This window comes from Jaculus jaculus, chromosome 6 (genome assembly GCF_020740685.1).
Source record: "Jaculus jaculus isolate mJacJac1 chromosome 6, mJacJac1.mat.Y.cur, whole genome shotgun sequence".
In the NCBI taxonomy this organism is placed as follows: domain Eukaryota; kingdom Metazoa; phylum Chordata; class Mammalia; order Rodentia; family Dipodidae; genus Jaculus; species Jaculus jaculus.
This window is the reverse complement of record NC_059107.1, coordinates 124,058,379-124,076,093: the sequence shown is the minus strand read 5'-3', so window position 1 is coordinate 124,076,093 and position 17,715 is coordinate 124,058,379. Positions and strand designations below refer to the sequence as shown.

General features: G+C 35.5%; 1 protein-coding gene across 1 annotated transcript in view; it reads right to left on the bottom strand.

Annotated features, from left to right (window-relative positions):
- The window catches only part of Ptprq (protein tyrosine phosphatase receptor type Q), a 199,154-nt gene that overhangs the window by 32,100 nt on the left and 149,339 nt on the right, over positions 1-17,715 (bottom strand). Inside the window, exons 34-35 of the mRNA XM_004650139.2 lie at positions 13,901-14,000; positions 11,391-11,519 (exon numbers count right to left, since the gene is read on the bottom strand). Of these exons, the coding sequence (XP_004650196.2) occupies positions 11,391-11,519; positions 13,901-14,000 (229 nt within the window). The remainder of the gene's footprint in view (positions 1-11,390; positions 11,520-13,900; positions 14,001-17,715) is intronic.

Below are 17,715 nucleotides of genomic sequence, written 5' to 3'. Positions count from 1 at the left end.
CAAGTGCAACTTTGTGGGATTGTGTCACCAGAGGTTTTGTTTTGTGTTTTTAAGAAAATTATGTTAATTTTACTAAAAATTAGGTAGACTATGGTAAATTGTACAGCAAGAGTCTCTATTGTTAGTCAGACATGGTGGCACACGCCTTTAATCCCAGCACCTGGGAGGCAGAGGTAGGCGAATCACTGTGAGTTCAAGGCCACCCTGAGATTTCATAGGTAATTCCAGGACAGCCTGAGATAGACTGAAACCCTACCTCAAAAAAAAAAGTCTCTATTATGTTCTTCCACTGTCCAGTGTCCCCACACACATTCTTGGTCTCCTCTAATCTAAAACCACTCCAAGTCTTTCCCCTAGATCAACACTCAACACTCAAGAGTGCAAGCATTCTTATTCACATGTATTCACAGCTTGAGCAGGGGTCACCTTCCGCTTATATCATGTCCCTCTGAAACATATTCATAGTAATGAAGATGCAGGAAATTTGTGGGAGATTTCAGATATACAGAAAGAAAAACATGTGTCTTATTCTTGTGGGGTGATATTGGAATTTAATGGATTTTCCCACAAACTATTAATGAATTTCAGGAGGGCCAAAGCTTTAAATAAATATGATCATTAAATTTACTAATGGCCAAGTTCAAGTCTATACAAAAAAAAATATTATGTCTCCTAATAGTAAGAGATTGTAATGGATACACACTTTGTTAGAAAGTAAGATATATGAATAGTGAAATTAATTTTAGCTTCTCAAGTGATTAAAAAAAGACACAAGCACCAACTTGATATGGTGGGACATGTCTGTAGAAACTGCACTCAAAAAGTCGACAAAAAAGGGGATAACAAGTTTGAGGCCAGGCTTAGCTACATAATGAGACCCCATATCTCCTCCCCTAATTTGGCTTTATTTTCTGTGATACCATTCACTTGATCTGAACAGAATAACTGTGTCTTCTGTTCTTCACCTGTATGTTTATGCATCATAAGAAACTAGATTTATTTTCATGTAATTTTAAAGCCTGTTTATTCCACAATTTTGTGTGGGTTGAGATCTTGAAATCTGTATCTTGAAAATACAAATTGAAAAGATACTATGTTATAAGTTGCTTTAAACCAACACAAGATTTCTCCTTATCGTGCATCTCATTCACTCTATTGCTTGGATTTTAGCTTCATGTCATATGAGCATATTTATCTCTTGGGTGTTGGTTGCATGGTAAATGTTTGTCTTCTGCAATATGCTAAAAATTTTAAGTAGGAGAAAATATTAATTTGGAAAAAGTGTGGTTAGAAAAGAAAGTGTAACATAGGATAAGAAAAATGCACTGACCTATCACTGGTGAAGTAATTAAATCTCTTGTAGGAAAGATTAACCAGATAGGCATTAAATAATCAATTTTATTTCATCAAGAGAGCTGTTTTCAAATTAAATGATCTTAGGAGACACTCACATTCAAACAGAACATTTCCTTTTACTAACATCTGAAAAACTTTTAGATGGAGACAGTACTCTTACTTCTGATACTGAAGGTTATGTCAACTATATTCAGTCTATTCACATATAAATCAATCTGGGAACTGGTCAGATTTCAAGATAAGTGACTACTATCCAATATAAAGGGCTAAATACTTTTTATTACATAAATCTTAGCTGTCTTAAGTCTCATGCCTTTCTGTGGAAAGGGGTATTATATCACATCTGAGCTCATTTCTTTAAAGTCTATCAAAAACTTAAATTCCACTCATATTACTCTTGATGGATCTAGAGAGGAACCATTTATTTATGTTGGCAGTGCTGATTGAAGACCACATTGTCACAGAGACTCAGCTTTCCCTCAAGGTCAACTAGTGAAAATCTATAGGGAATTAAAATATAGTCCTAATAGAGAACAGTACGTGATGTCTGTAAATGAGCAGCTGAAATCAGCATTACTGTGGCACAGGACAAATTGAGACACTGTTCTTATTGAACTAGTTAAGTCAGGTGAAAAATAAAAGAACCTCAACTTTATCACCCAGATATAAAAATAGAGGTTGTTTACACAATGTATATTTGCTAGCTAAATGACAAATCTGTGAAGAATCTTTTTGAAAATGTGCTAATTAATGTTTTGAAGTTTTTCAAATACGGAATGCTCATTTTTAGTTCATGTATTCCATCAGGATATAAATTACTTATAAATTCATGTTTACTATAATGGTGTTCTATCACTAATCCAATGCATCAACTATAAAACTTTTAGAGGTGTCTTTTCTTATTTTTTTTTCTTATTTCTTTTTATCTGTTTTGGGCTTCAAAACAGTGGCATTTCAAATCCTTTTGTTTTTCCTTTTACTAAATTACCAATTTTTATTTTCTGTGGTTCTCAATATAAGTTAAAAATAACTGAAGCGAGGCTGGAGAGATAGTTTAGCAGTTAAGGCATTTGCCTGCAAAGCCTAAGAACCCAGTTTCAATTCCCCAGTACCCACATAAGCCAAGCTAGCACACATGTGTAGAATTTGTTTGCAGTGGCAGGAGGCACACCCAATCTCTCTTCCTCTCTCCCTCTTTATCTCTGTCAAGTAAGTGTAATGTGCAGTATTTCTCATATATATATTCTAAACAATGGTTGGCACAGCTCTTTCTGATATATGATGTTATGAACAAAATAGACTACCCAAATCAATGAGTTATATAATACTATTCTCATATAAATAGAAAACATCTATTACTGTGGGGCATCTGGTATGTTTCCACACCTCATATCTATAAGCACAGATAGGCTTTAAAGGAGCTATAGCAAATTGAAGAACAGCTCTTTGAAGAAAATGTCCCCCTTCTTTCCTTCCCTCCCTCCTTCTCTTTTACCAATGCATTTCTAGGACCTAGATTAGGGCTTGACCCTGAACAGCTGCCCAGTAAGATTTCTTTCAGTTAGGCAAGATGGAAACAGTCTTTTAGATGAGATAGAAATGCAACATTTTTGTGGATATCAACTGGCTGAGATGAGGGTCCCAGTATGGCAGACATATTTTCCTAATTTCAATGCCTCTCCACAGTAACACTTTGGAAACAAATTCTTGACAGATGTAATTTCATTGCCCAAGTATTCTAAATTGAAAGCATGAATGCAATTGAACCATCATAAGAGCAATTGAGCAAAAGCAGTTGTTGGAGAGAACAGCCACACAGCTGTGAGACAAGGTGAACTAGTTTTGTCAGAGTAGATGTATAAAGAAGAGACGGAAGGCATCACACAATCTTCAAGCAGCCTTATAGCCTGTGGTGTCAGCGAAGACTACAGATAAGCAGAGAAGGCTCTGTGTGAGAATTTGGGATGCAGCCCAGTTAATTAGATTTGGAAGATCAAATCTACTTAAGTGACATTATGAATGGATGATAAGAGGCTCAGTGATTAGGCCAGAATATTAAATTCAGCTCTCTCAAGGTGAGGGCTCATTGAGTAGGACACTATTCACTGATTCTGGGAAAAGAGAATTTGGAGAGAAAGAGACAGCGAGGGTTGTAAATATGAATCATTTTTCTTAGGTCCTAATAGCACAAAGATATTTCAAAACAAGGATTCTACTTTATGACGACAAACAAATATATTACCCAGAGTTACTCAACCAGATCACTTGTGAATCTGAGATGCCTGAAGGTCAACTTTTGGTTCTGGCTGGAAATAGATATTTTATGTGTGATGTGACCAATTAAATCTTTAGATTAGTAGCATCTTACACTGACAGTGAATGCCATGAAGCAATTTATCTGAAAATAAAATCTATCTTCCATAAAACTTTTAATTGTGTCCACTGGAACCTGCTAATTAGTTAATCTGAAGGAAAACAGGGTAAGTGATTTGCCCGAAATTTCAAGTGTGTTTAAAGCCATAGTAGCCTACTTTCCCCTGCTTTCATCACACTGAGTGTCTTTCACAGTCAAGTAAAGTTAGGAGTCTTTTATCTATCTAACCTTATAGATAATGGACAGTAAGCTCCTTAATAATTTTGTGATTTTTTTTAAAATCAAATTCATTTTCATTCCCTGCTACTCTACAATAATCCTTTGTGTTAAGATATTTATCTCATAACATTAAATCTGTTGCTGGATATTCTTGCTGATACTGACATTCTGCTATACTGTATTGAGAATGTGTGAAGAAATATTTATTCCAGGACACAAATGGCGTTACTGAGCAGGAGTGGAGTTCCTGAAAACAGACGCTGTTGGTTCTCCATTGAATTCCATGATACAGGCCACATTGTGTATGAACCACAGAGACAAAGAACAATGAACAGGAAAGGTCATTGCTTGTTCCTTAAAGATTAGCATCTAGAGTGGAAGAAATAGCCTTGTGTGATGTGTTCTCCACCCATTACAGGGAAAATTCAGCTCTTGAGTCATGGTATTAACAGAACAAGAAGGTGAAATTCGATTTATGATCAAAATTATCACAGCATAAGAACACAGCACAGTCTCAATGCATGCACATTGTGAGTCAGTGTGCAATGGGATAAAAAGAAAGGTTACCAAACCAAAAACATGCAGTCATAGACAGGACACACAAATCGAAAGCTTTTTTGGGGGGCAGTGGGGCTATGGAAAGAATAGCATATTAAGCAGTAAATGCCCAATGTCAGGTATATAAAAATATATAACACATCACCTGACAAGACTGAAATAATCACAGCTGAAATCTGTATTGTCATATAACTTACTGGATGACAAAAATCTCCTTGCGTCTAAAGAAAAATGAAGAATATCTGGAAGTAAAGATTCATTATTTATTTAGTACACAAATACCACATTACTTTTTTATTTCTTACTACACAAACACGAGCATTGAATATGTTAAACTTCATTCTACTTGGAAGAGATTTTATATTTTGGACTCATATTTTTGCTATGGCTTTTACAAAGATTTTTGATTTAAAGGACAGAACGAAAATTACCACAATCTGTCATTTAAGTGGAAACTATTTTATACAGTTTCTTTTGTTAATTAAAGATAATCCATTCTATTGAAGACAAAATAACAATTACATTACTAAAAGTTTCTATAATTTCTACAAGTTTATTATACTATAACTTTTTTTTTTTTTTTTTGCCTGATGTGAGCCAATAAATAACTCAAAAGAAGTAAACACCTCCTTACAATCACTCCTCAGGAAAAAAAAAAAAAAAAAAAAAAAAAACCTGTGAAGGAAAAATACCATATACCATAGATCCCCATCCTTTCAGAGTTTATTCTTTCATCTCTTTCTCTTCTCTGTTCTGCTTTAGTTAGACACTCATACAAGTCAAGTTGTCAGGGCACCCGCAATCAGACACACTGGGTTTCCTTTCTGTTAACAATATACTCTAGACAGTTGCTTAAACTCTCTAAGCATAGGGGAAATGAGTTCCTAATACAAAGAGGTGCCAGAATTAAGTGAGATCATCCCATGTGACGTTTTAAACCCACAGTCGTTGCTCACAGCATCTGTGACTATACTCACTATATATAAAATCAATCATTACAATAGTAGCTTCCATGTGTGAAAATAGAGTGGGGTAGTTTAATTTTACAAACACAAATGACATCAAAGCCAAATGCGTTTTGATGTGTTTTACAAAGCTCATTAGCATAATTATTTTCATTATCAAATTATATTTATTATTCATTCATTCATTCAGCATTGGAAATTGAACCTACAGGATTGAACCTCATGAGTGTTAGGTAAACCTAAAACTCAGTTACCTACTTGACTCTGTTTTAATTTTTATTTATTTACTTATTTATTTATTTATTTGAGAGTGAAAGACACAGAGATAAAGGCAGAGAGAGAGAGAGAGAGAGAGAGAGAGAATGGATGTGCCAGGGCCTCCACTGCAAACAAACGCCAGACGCGTGCACCCCCTTGTGCATCTGGCTAACATGGATCCTGGGGAATCGAGTCTCGAACCAGCATCCTTGGGTTTCACAGGCAAGCGCTTAACCACTAAGCCATCTCTCCAGCCCGACTCTGTTTTAATTTTTATTTTGAGACAAGGTGTGACTAAAGTGTGCAATCAAATCTTGAACTTATGCTGCATCCTGGCAGGCATTGAGGTAATCCTTTTGTCTCAGCCTCCCAAATAGCTAGGATTACAGGCCTGTTCCACTAGCTAGGCTATATTATTCTTTTAAATATTAAGCTTCCTGGAAAAATAAATTTAAAAAAATATTTAAAATAGGGCTCTAGGAATTGCTTAGTGGTTAAGGCACTTGCCTGCCAAGACAAGGACCCAGGTTCAATTCCCTAGTACCCACATAAGCCAGATGCACAAGGTGGCAAACACAACTGGAGTTTGTTTTTCAGTGGCTGGAGGCCCTAGCACACCCATTTTCTCTCTCTCTCAAATAAGTAAATGAATAAAATATTTTAAAAATATTAAATATTAAGTTTACTGGACACATAATGATACAGTACACTAAAGTTCAACATGCACATGTCTTAAAGATATCAAAAAATTGAAAATCTACAGAAAGTTCTGTTAAATTTGAAATTTTTTCAATCTGCTGTTTGTTTCATTTTGTGGAGTATTGTACTTCTTTTCAGGATTAGAGGACTGGGTCTTGAGACATAAAACAAAGTGCTGTTGTAATCATTTAAATGACACAGGAAAGACCTGTATGTGAAATAGTGTAAAATTTTAGTTAAAAAAAGAGGCCCAGAATAAATTCAATTTCAGCCAAGTGACATTGAGTAGTATTTTTTTTTTCTGATTTAGTCAACATAGTAAATAAAATATCAATAGCAAGTATAGAAAGATGATAATGCAAAAGAAACATTTGATTAAACAATCTTTCATGTGCACATTCTGCTGTGTTATTAGATCTTAGTGTTGCAAATATCCTGGGAAAGAAAATCATGTAACAATTGCATGAGCTGATGAACACCCATGGGGCCACTGGGTTCTGTTGCAGATGTAGGTCTCTGCCTTACATGCCCATGCTACTGACCTTGCCAACAAGTCCTTCTGGATAGCTTCCTCACCTTGGGGTGGGGGTGGAGACAGGGGCAGGAAGTAGCTCTGTTTTGCTGGAGCCACAGAAAAGGTTGTTTAACTTAATAGAAAACACAACCCAGTGGTATTTTTCTTAGTTTGGTGAGTATGGAATAGATGAACTTCAAACACTAAATGTCTTTTCTAAAACCATAGCTTATGTTGCCCAAAATTTATACATATCACAATCATTTGAATCAAGAAGAATGGGAAACATCTTCTATATCCATGCATATTCTTTGGGAATAAAAGAGTACTAAATTTTTATTTGATTTTTGATTTCTGTTGGGAGGAAGCAAAAGCATAATATAGAAACATGTCTTCAAACACTGGAAAACAGAGTTTACATGTGCAAGAATTTCAAGATGGGCTTCAGACCTAAGTGAATAAGTAGATCATATAAACGTTAAAATAATTTCACAAAACCTATAACTTCAACTCAACAACATGATTATGACTGCTTTTTAAAAATTTTTATTTATTTATCTTATTTGAGAGAGAGAGAGAGAGAGAACGAGCATTCCAGGGACCCCAGCCACTGCAAACGTACTCCAGACACATGCGCCCCCTTGTGCATCTGGCTTATGGGGGTCCTAGAGAATCAAGGTCCTTAGCCTTTGCAGACAAACACCTTAACCACTAAGCCATCTCTCCAGCCTGATTATGACTGCTTTTTGTCTAGTAACTCTTTAAAATTAACATTGCAATTGTTGATTCGATACTGTCTTACTGATTTTGTACACAGGAAGACAGACAACACTGAGGATAGCTATAAGCACTCTTTAACATTAAGAGGCAGCTTAGAAGAAAAGGGATGTGACTATGACTCAAGTAGAGAGCACATATATCTTAGCTGAGTGGACTTGAAGGAAATGAGGTACTTTCCTGCAGATAAGAGATATATGTTGTAAATAGGTAAAACATTCAGAGAGAGATAACTTGTACTCTTGATTCTTCAGTCCCAGAATCTACCTTCCATCTTTGACTTTGAAGAGACTTAATCTTCAAACACCTTGAAAGTGGCAAGACTTTTAAAGCAGAGCAGGCCCTGTGCATATGTACTCAATACACTAATTATTTTTAGTTAATATTTTTACTAGTCTTGTCTCAGGCACTAGTCAGGTATATTAATGTGAAAAGGCATACACCTCTGTAATGAAGAGCTAATTCCCAAACCACTTATTATTTTCATCAATTTTTGCATTAAAGCCCACAAAGCATATTGTTATGTGTCATTGATATAAAATATTTGGTTTGTATTCATGAATTCCAGAACCATCACAAATAAATGAATAATTGAAAATTATTTTAAAAATATACTTTTAATTATGTTATTATTAGGGGTAAATCAATAATTTACTACAATTCAAATATGTTCAAAATGTTATTTTACTTCTGTAGTTTTTAGTAAATAATGTTATATGTAAACAACTAAAAGGAGAAGTAGGAAAACACATGTCAATATTTTTAAGGCCATGTGTGGTAATTTGAATAGATGATCTCCAATACATTCAGTGTTTTATGAGTTTGTAGTTCGGATCTGCACCCACCTGGCTGGAGAAGGTGTGGTGGCGGGTTGGAAATTCCACTCTAAAGATATGCAAAGTGCAAACTGTGCCTAGCTGGAGTTCCTGAAGAGTGCTGTGTGGTATGGCTTTTGGCCTCTCTTTCTTTCTTTCTCTCTCTCTTCCTCTACTTGGACCTGTGAAAGTAGGCCAGCTTCTTCTGCCATTATGTAACTTCCCCTGGATCTGTAAGCTTCAATAAATCCCTTCCTCCATAACTGTGCCCAGTCTGGAAGTTCATCTCAGCAAACCTGAAGCTGTTTGTTATACCATCACTGGATCATAAATACCTAATGATAAATAATTTATAGTGACCTTGCCCACATTTCTGTGATCTGAACCACCTTTGTAATTACTATGATATATTTAGTCAAACTACTACATATATATATATATATATATATATATATATATATATATATATATATATATATATATATATAACTGTGTTGAAAGTTACAAGTGGAGCTTGTGATTTGCTGTCAAAACACCAAACAGGAAAACTAACAGAGGTTCCACTGCCTAGAACAGTTCACTTGATAAAGAATACTTATTACCATTATGTGTTTTTTTTCTTCACTTTATTTTGGTGAAGTTCCAAAGATATACTTTCTAAGGACTTTTTTTTATTCACATGTGTGCATGTGTATGAGCAGGTGCATCTGTTTGTGGATGGGTGCTCATGTACATGGCTACATAAGTGCTTGGAGGCCAGAAGGCAACAATGGGTGGCATCCTCAAGAATGTTGCCCATATTTTCTTTTCAGACAGTGCCTTTTATTGGCCTGGAACTCACCATTAAAACTAAACTGGATGCCCAACAAGCCCCATCGATCCTCCTCTTTCCTTATGTTCAGGACTTGGATTACAAGAGTGGGCCATGATTCCCAGCATTATGTGAGTTCTGGGGATGGAATTCAGCTCTTCCTGTTTTCAAAGTTATATTTTTAGAAAACATATTTTGCAACTGAACTAACTTGTTGCACCTACCACACTGGGAAGAGGAGTGTTGTGTGTTTTAATATTCTTTAAGAAAAATGAAAACTTTATAGAATTTTTATATGCCCTCTGAAATTCACATCTTTGTAGTGAATGAATTCCACCAAATTTTTCAAGTAACTCAGTTTAGTTGAAGTTATAGATTTAAAGTTATCTCAAATACTTTCAGGCATTCAAGAGAAAAATTATGGCCCTGCCCTGTGGAGGAGTGCTGGGAATAGGAAAAGGAGTGAAAAAGGAAAGGGGGGGGGTACTAAAATTCACTTGTTCCGTGTGTTGGAGAGAAGAAACTCTTACTACACAGCCTGACCCCGACATTTGGAACCTAAGAGGAACTAGTGATGCTCCAGTATTCTACGATACTGCTTGGCTTTTGGAAGTAATGATGGGTACCTATCTTTTACATCTAGTTTTCTCATGAGGAAAATGATGTCCTAGGTAATACATAATTTTTTTATACATAAGTCTTTACAGCCTCATTTGTGGATGAGAACAGATTGGCTTAGCATATAAGAAAAGATCAATATATATATGTTTGGGTATATTTTCATATCCCACAAGCCAGATGTCCCTGTAATGTAGTAAAAACCCTGAATAAACTTAATTTTACAGCATCTAGGAGACTTATTGCTATAGCACATATTATGTATTTTTGGACATGATTGAAAAGTGCTCACAATTTCAACCTTTTAAGTAAAGAGCAAGTTTAATACAGGAAGACTATAATTGATTAATTTTTCTTCATATTCAAGATATAATGTCTTATCCCAAAAGGTAATAATGACTTTTTAAATTTATAAGGCTGTGCAAGTACTTTCAATAATCAAGTATCTATAAGCATTGCATGGTGCTGGATCTTACAAAAGTATAAACTTAGTACAGCCTAATGATAGCTTTTAGTAAGAATTTGATATACTATCCATTAGGCAAAATTTTAAATTTGCCACTCTTTTTTAAAAGAGCATTTAATTATTTATTGATTACAGAGAGAGAACCAGAGAAAGAGAACAGGTGCACCAGGACATCGTGCCACTGCAGTAACAAATTCCAGGCACACACGACACCCTGTGCACCTGGCTTTGCGTGGGTACTGGAGAACCAAACTTGGCTCCTCAAGCTTTGCAGGCAAACAGCTTAACCACTGAGCTATCTCTCCAGCCCCATTCAATTTTGCCAATATTTTGAATACTGTAAATGCTTTTAAAAGATTTTAAATTTTCCTTCTTTAAAGTCAAATACCTCATCATGTTTTTCAATCAACATGATGGCACAATTCAATATACACATTTATACTTTTCTTTCTAAAGGTAACTTTTAAAAATGTATTTTAATATTCTAAGTAACTTTAAAAACAAAAGTGGCATATACAGTTTAGACTTCCATGTAATTTTACACTGAATTTGGGAGATTATGGAAGAAGTTCTCATAAAATGATGTAAAAAGTATAAAGTTGTAAGAAGCAAAACTAAATTAAATTTGTGATAAATATTTGGGAACAATTCTAGAAAATCTGATTTTAACAATATATCATGAAATTAATTATGAAACAATATATTAAAGAATTAATGTGTCTCAGGAAAAAATCTGCTTGAGCATTATTATCCAAGGCTGAATTTAAAATATTAGGAAATTCAAGTGAGTCTCTGTACAGCAGTGAGAAGTGTGTAGACAACAGAGGTCACGCTTTGAAAGAAGATCCCTGTGACCTGTGTAAATTGGAGCCCCACAAACACTTGCAACAAGCATAGGTCAGGGGAGGGTCATGGCTCTGGGCCCTGTGGACCACTGCTTGAAGGGAGGAGTGTGCTCACCGCGTTAATCTCTCATCCTTCAGTTCCAGGTCTGCCACTGTGATCAGCTGGTCCAGCTTGAATTTGGTGTCAATGATTTCTGCATCTCGAGGAGAGTATGTGCCGCCTTCTTTCTGCTTCTGTCTAATTCTGAAAACAGTGTGGTGAAGCCCAGAGAGGAAAGATGGAAGGGATATGAAGTGATGTTGAGCTGTCTTTGCTTAAATAAAATTATTAGTCAAATAATTTCATTACAGGTATTAGTTCTTAGAATGTCTTAACTTTTATTTTAGATATTCAATTTCTTTTATCTATTCTCATTCCATAGAACCCATTATGCTTTGATTTTTTTTCCCTAACGAATGATTTGGCTTATATTGTAAATGTCATGAGACTTTGTTGATCAAGGCCTTAAGCAACCAGCACATTTAAAATACAGTGCTAGTACGAGAAAAGATGTGACCATCTTTCCTTCCTGTACCTGTACCCCACTGATTTGTCACAAAAATAAATATATTAAAGCAGAAATATCCTAGTTTTAATAATATATTGCTAAAAGTCAATGATTTATTCTTTTACGTGGTGAAGCCGTTTTTGTGTATGTGGCATGTGTGCATGGATAAGCACTGGGCAGCTGTGTGCATGTGTCTATGGAGGACAGCAGTTGGTGTTGGCGATCTTCCTCAGTCTTCATTCACCTTATTTAATGAGACAGGGTTATTCACTGAACCTGGAGAAAACTGAATTGGTTAGACTAGTTAGCCAGCAAGCCCCAGAGGTCTCATCTCTACCTAGTGATGCTGGGATTACAGTTGTGCCACCATGCCTGTTTTTGACATCAGTGTTGGCAGTACAAAGCCAGATCTTCATACTTGCATAGCACCCACGTTACCGAGTGAGCTGTCTCCCCTCAGCCCCAGGAAACATTTCTTTATGGAGCAATGCATACAATAGTTTGTGAATTGTCTCATTTTTTTCATTTTAGGTGTGTGTGTATGATTATATGTGTGTCTTTATGTGTTCCTGTATGTGTACCTGCCATGTACGTGGAAGGCAAAAGGAAACTTTTAGGTGTCAGTCCTCATCTTCCTCCTCACTCGAGGTAGGGTGTTTCACTATCAGCACGGAACAGACGCACACACCACAGACATGCTGATAAAGCTTGAAACAGGCTCCATCGTACAAGGAAGTTAAATCTCTAGAAAGTTTTGTACATATTATAAAAGTTATATCTCATATATAAACTTTAATATTTAAACTGGATGAAACATTTTAAATTAAACTCATTGGATTTATATCATTCAAAATATGCAAAAAGTCTATAACATCATTCTACTTCTATTTTGTTATTTTATTGTGTCTCAACTCCAAACCCACTCTCTCTTATCCTGCCCTGTGATAATAAGGATTGTCCTATATATCATTTTCCCTTTGCCAACTAAGAAGTAGCAGGATGTTGAGTTTTGTTTGCAAGGGCCCTGAAGTGATCCTGCTAGAAAATTAGGGTAGTGATCACTGTCCCCCTGGCTCTCGTCCTGCATTATTAATATTCCCTGTGGGAGTTAATAACCCACCTGGAGAAGTTCCTACAAACTCCAGCCTATTCACACCATTGAGCAAGAATGAGATGTATTTTACAAGCAACTATAGTCTGCCTACCACCCAATAATGATGTTAGCTTCTGCAAGACATCTCCCTACCCGTGGGCATGTCTCTTTGCCAACGACAAATGACACGTTGCCCATTTTTGCCTTCTTATTGTAGTCATTCTATGATATCTTGACGGGGTTTCTTCCACTGCTAAACTCCTTTACTGCCCTCTCTCCACTCATTCTGAAGAGAGTAGTTACTTTGTTGTACTTTGTATGACTGGGCCCAGTATAATTCTCTTTATTCCTGTTAGCAGTGAAAATTTTCTTCCGTCTGGTCTTTGTGTGAGTTTGTATACATGCTTGGGTATAGATGAGTAATCATGTGTATGCATGTGTGTGTGGAGGCCACAGGATAACCTCAGGTGTTGTTTCTCAGGCACTTCCTACCCTTTTTGAGACAGGGTAGTGACCCATCCTGAAATATTTCACTTAGGCTAGACTGACTGGCCAGTGAGTCCCTGGGGTCCATCTGTCCCTGCCATCCCGGCACTAAGATTACTAGCAGGTACTACCACACTCAGATTTATATTATTGCTTTTATGTAGGTTCTTAGAATCAAACTCAGGTTCTCATGCTCACCAGGCAAACACTTTGCCAAGAGAGCAATCTCTACAACCCTTTTCTATCAAGTTTTTATATTAAATAGTGCTTCGTATTCAAATAACAAATTTTCCTTTTGAAGGCTAGAGTAAGTCAATGTGTAACATATACTTCAAAACACCATGTTGAACATATAAGTATATGTTGTCAATTTTAAAATAATGTAAAAGTGATTATTTCCTATTCATGTAACTGCTGTGGCTCTGGCTTCTGATTGGGCTGTGACTGATACAATGCTCATAGTATTTTGTGGGATATTTGAGCACAAATAATTCTTACCTTGCAAATGCAAAAATAGCTGTTCCAAGAAGAATTATTGAAAGGATGCACAAAGTGACTGAAAGAATGATCTCCACAGTTCGTTCTGAAAGCCCTTCACCTGGAAAAGAGAGCAACATGGCCACTAAACATAAAATTCTATCTGATGCCTCAAACCACATATCTTCTTGCCACACTGCCTAAGCAGACTAACAAAAGGAGTAAATGTTCTTCATCTCCCCTCCTCTTCCTCGTAGTTCTAGACATTTTAATGTCAGGAGGCTCAGTCCTTCACCTTTTTCATTTCTGCATCTAAATACACTCCCTGCATAAGCTCATCCAGCCTTATGGTTTTAATATCCATCTGTGTGATGATAATTACTTAATTTTTAATGATAAAACTCCAAACTTGTGACTTAATTACATGGTAGAAGTCTCTATTTTGAATTATAATTAAAATTTCAAAATCAGCATGTCCAAAATTAACTTCTCAGCAATGAGGGTTCTGTCAGAGGGGGAAGGACAGGGAGGAAGCTAATGGTGGTACCAACATGGCTGTTTACACACTGAGTATGTACATAACTAATAAATGGGGGGAAAAAAAAAGAATCAAAGCTAAAGTGTAGCTGGGCATGGTGGTGTATGCCTTTAATCCCAGTACTCAGGTGGCCGAGGTAGGAGCATCATCATGAGTTAGTGGCCACCCTGAGACTACATAGTGAATTACAGGTCAGCCTGGGCTACAGCAAGGCCCTACCTAGAAAAACAACAACAACAACAAAAAAAGATAAATCTAAACTCTTTGTATCCTGCTGAAGGAAGCAATTTTACTATTACAAAACATTAAAGGAGGATTTCAAAATTTGAATGCTACTAAGATATCAAGAATTTATTATTGATTTTGTTTATTATAACCTTATTAAAGAGACATAACAAACATTTACAGATGGAATATCATTCTACCAATTGACATAGAAATACCAGAAGGAAATGTATTAGTATAAACATAAACCAGATGATGAAATGTACTATTTAAAAAATCTCACTGATAGATATTGGGAGTTCATTCTTTCTACATGTACTGAGGCTTCATTCTCTTACCTCTCTTTCTAGCACCCGGATCCAGGCTACCATCTTGTGTTGCATGCACCCCTTTCTCTTTTATCCTAGCTTTTATCCCACCTATTTTCAACAATGCAGCAATAGTAACCCTTTAAAATATTCCCTCTCTTCTGGATATCCTCTTTTCAGTTCTTAGAGGAAGGCCAGTTTTGCAGTGACCTGTGTTCTTTAACCTGGTCCCTTACTAGTTGTCTGGTGCCCAAGGAACTTGACTTCCTCGTACAACAACCAGCTTTGCTCACTCCTTTGCAGCCAGATTAGCTGATCTACCAAGGAGTGACACCATTTTTGGGGGGATGGCATAGACTGTGGTACAGGTCTCTTCCTGTCTGTAGACAAAATACCCTATGCATTCACCCATTTGGCCATATCATTTCCTATAAGAACTTGCTTAACCACAGCTCAGGGACCTGTTGTGGACTGAATATATGTCCCAACCTCCTCAGTTCATATTTGAAAGTCCTAATACACAGTTGCTGCATTTGAAGTAAGGAAAAAATTAAGGATGAATGAGGTTATAAAGGTGAGGCTTTGATCAATTAATGTATGTATAGAGATACAAGGGAAGTTGACTCTCTTTCATTCTCCCTTCTTTCCACTTTTGTCCTCTTTCACACCTCTCCATCTTTTCCTCCTTCCATTTCTTATCCTCTCTCTTTCCCTCTTTCCTCTCTCCTTCTGTGAATGTGCCAAGGAAAATCTCTGAGAAGACATAGCAAGAAGGCAAAATCTAGCTGTAAGTTGGGAAAAAAGTTCTCATCATAGCTACATGGGCTGGAACCTTGATCACAGAGTATAACTCTGAATAAAATATACTTCTGATGTTCAAAATGCCCAGTGTAAGGTAAAACAAAGGTACAACTTTCTGAACTTTTGGCCTCCTCCTTCCGTAGTTTCTGCACTCAGGCCTACTTTAAAAATTTTGTTGTTTTGCAGCTTTTGCCTTCTTTCAAATTATATTAAATCTATGCATTTATTGTTATTATTTTATTGTCTGTCCTTGCTTCTAGAATGTAAGATCCTTGGAGTAGAGGTATTTAATCAAGCCTATCTCGAGTTCTGAGACTAGTGTTGGGCTTAGAGCAAAGATAATTACATGTTTACTAATTGACACATATAGTCATTATAAATAGTAAAATTTTCAGATTGAGAATCACACAGAGAACAAAATAGGAATGTTAAAAAATGCTAACTACTTACATTGGGCAAAACTATTAAGCATAATCACTAGCAATTTCAAATTATATGATTTATACCTTTAACCATTTTTCAATTCAGTGATAAAATAAACTGTCTATAAAATTGCAGACATTGATATTTGTCTTTTTTCTCTGGTTTGGGACTTATGGAATGCTCCCAGTATAAAAGAGATCCTGTGGCTGCTCTGTGTGGTAGATTTGAGTTAACAATAAATTTTAAGTAGACATCAGAGCCTCGTGGTTCCCAAGGACTTCTAGTTTAAATTAAAAGAAATTACTGAAACAAGTATCTCAAATTATTTTAGGTACAATGTTTTTTTAATATACTAAAACATAGCTGGCTTGTTTTAGGATATTTTATATGCTCACTATAATTGGATATGTTTGGCAAAATAAGTATGAAGACAAATAAATAGTCATCTTTATCAGGTGATATTGAATCATTAAGCCTTTAAACTGAGTGGGAAAAATGTTTTCATAGACCACAAAAAGAAATTTCAGATTAGGTTACAATTTCAAAGCACTGGCCCAAGAGAGGAAATGACATGCAATATATTAATAAACAATATGTAATCCTCTGGGCACATGTATTAGCAAAGTGTCACCAGGAAAGGACAAAATGTACCCTGATTGTCAGGCATGGTATGATTCACTGCTGTGCTTCGACCACAGAACATTACTGGTATGGAATGAGACAGGTCACTTCTTCAAATCCTGTCTAGGTAATGGAATTATTTTACTTGATTCTCAGAATATGCACAAGACTTGTCCTCACTAGAATTAATATGAATTAATATCTGATGACAGACCAAATTAAATTGTTTTGTTTGCATGGCATATTATACTACTAAAATTTTGCAAATTATAATCATAAAGCAACAATTTTCAAGAGCACTATCTTCTGACTGAAATTGTTATTTAAATCCAGCTTTGCACTTATATTCAACTTTTTAAAATATCTGAAGGAAAACCTTGAATTCAATTAAAGATTTGAAACTCATAGTACATTTGCTCATATAAATAAATATATATTTAATAATATATATATAAATATAAATAAACACACAAATAAATAGAAATTATTTTTCATTATTTTGTAAATATTCTTAGAATCAAATTATGTTTTTTTCCTTTAAATCCAGTGCTGTTCATCTGAGATATTTAAATATTACATGATGAATTTATTAAAAGTTACTCAATTTCATTATTTAAGATATAGATAAGAATTCACAATATGGATGTGAGTTGATACACATTATATAGCTTGGTGCATTCCTCTAAATTTCCTACATATACCACAGCATCATTCTGTACCTCAAAATACATACAACTACAATGTTCAGTATTTATTTAAAATAAATGCATATTAAAATATTCTACGGGGGCAAAATTTCTCTATTCAAATCAACATTGTAAGAATAGCTAAACTATCAATTATTCATTGCTAAAAATAAAATGATATTGTGATGCATTTTTCAAAAAAGTACATGTCTATTTGTGAATATTAACCTCAAA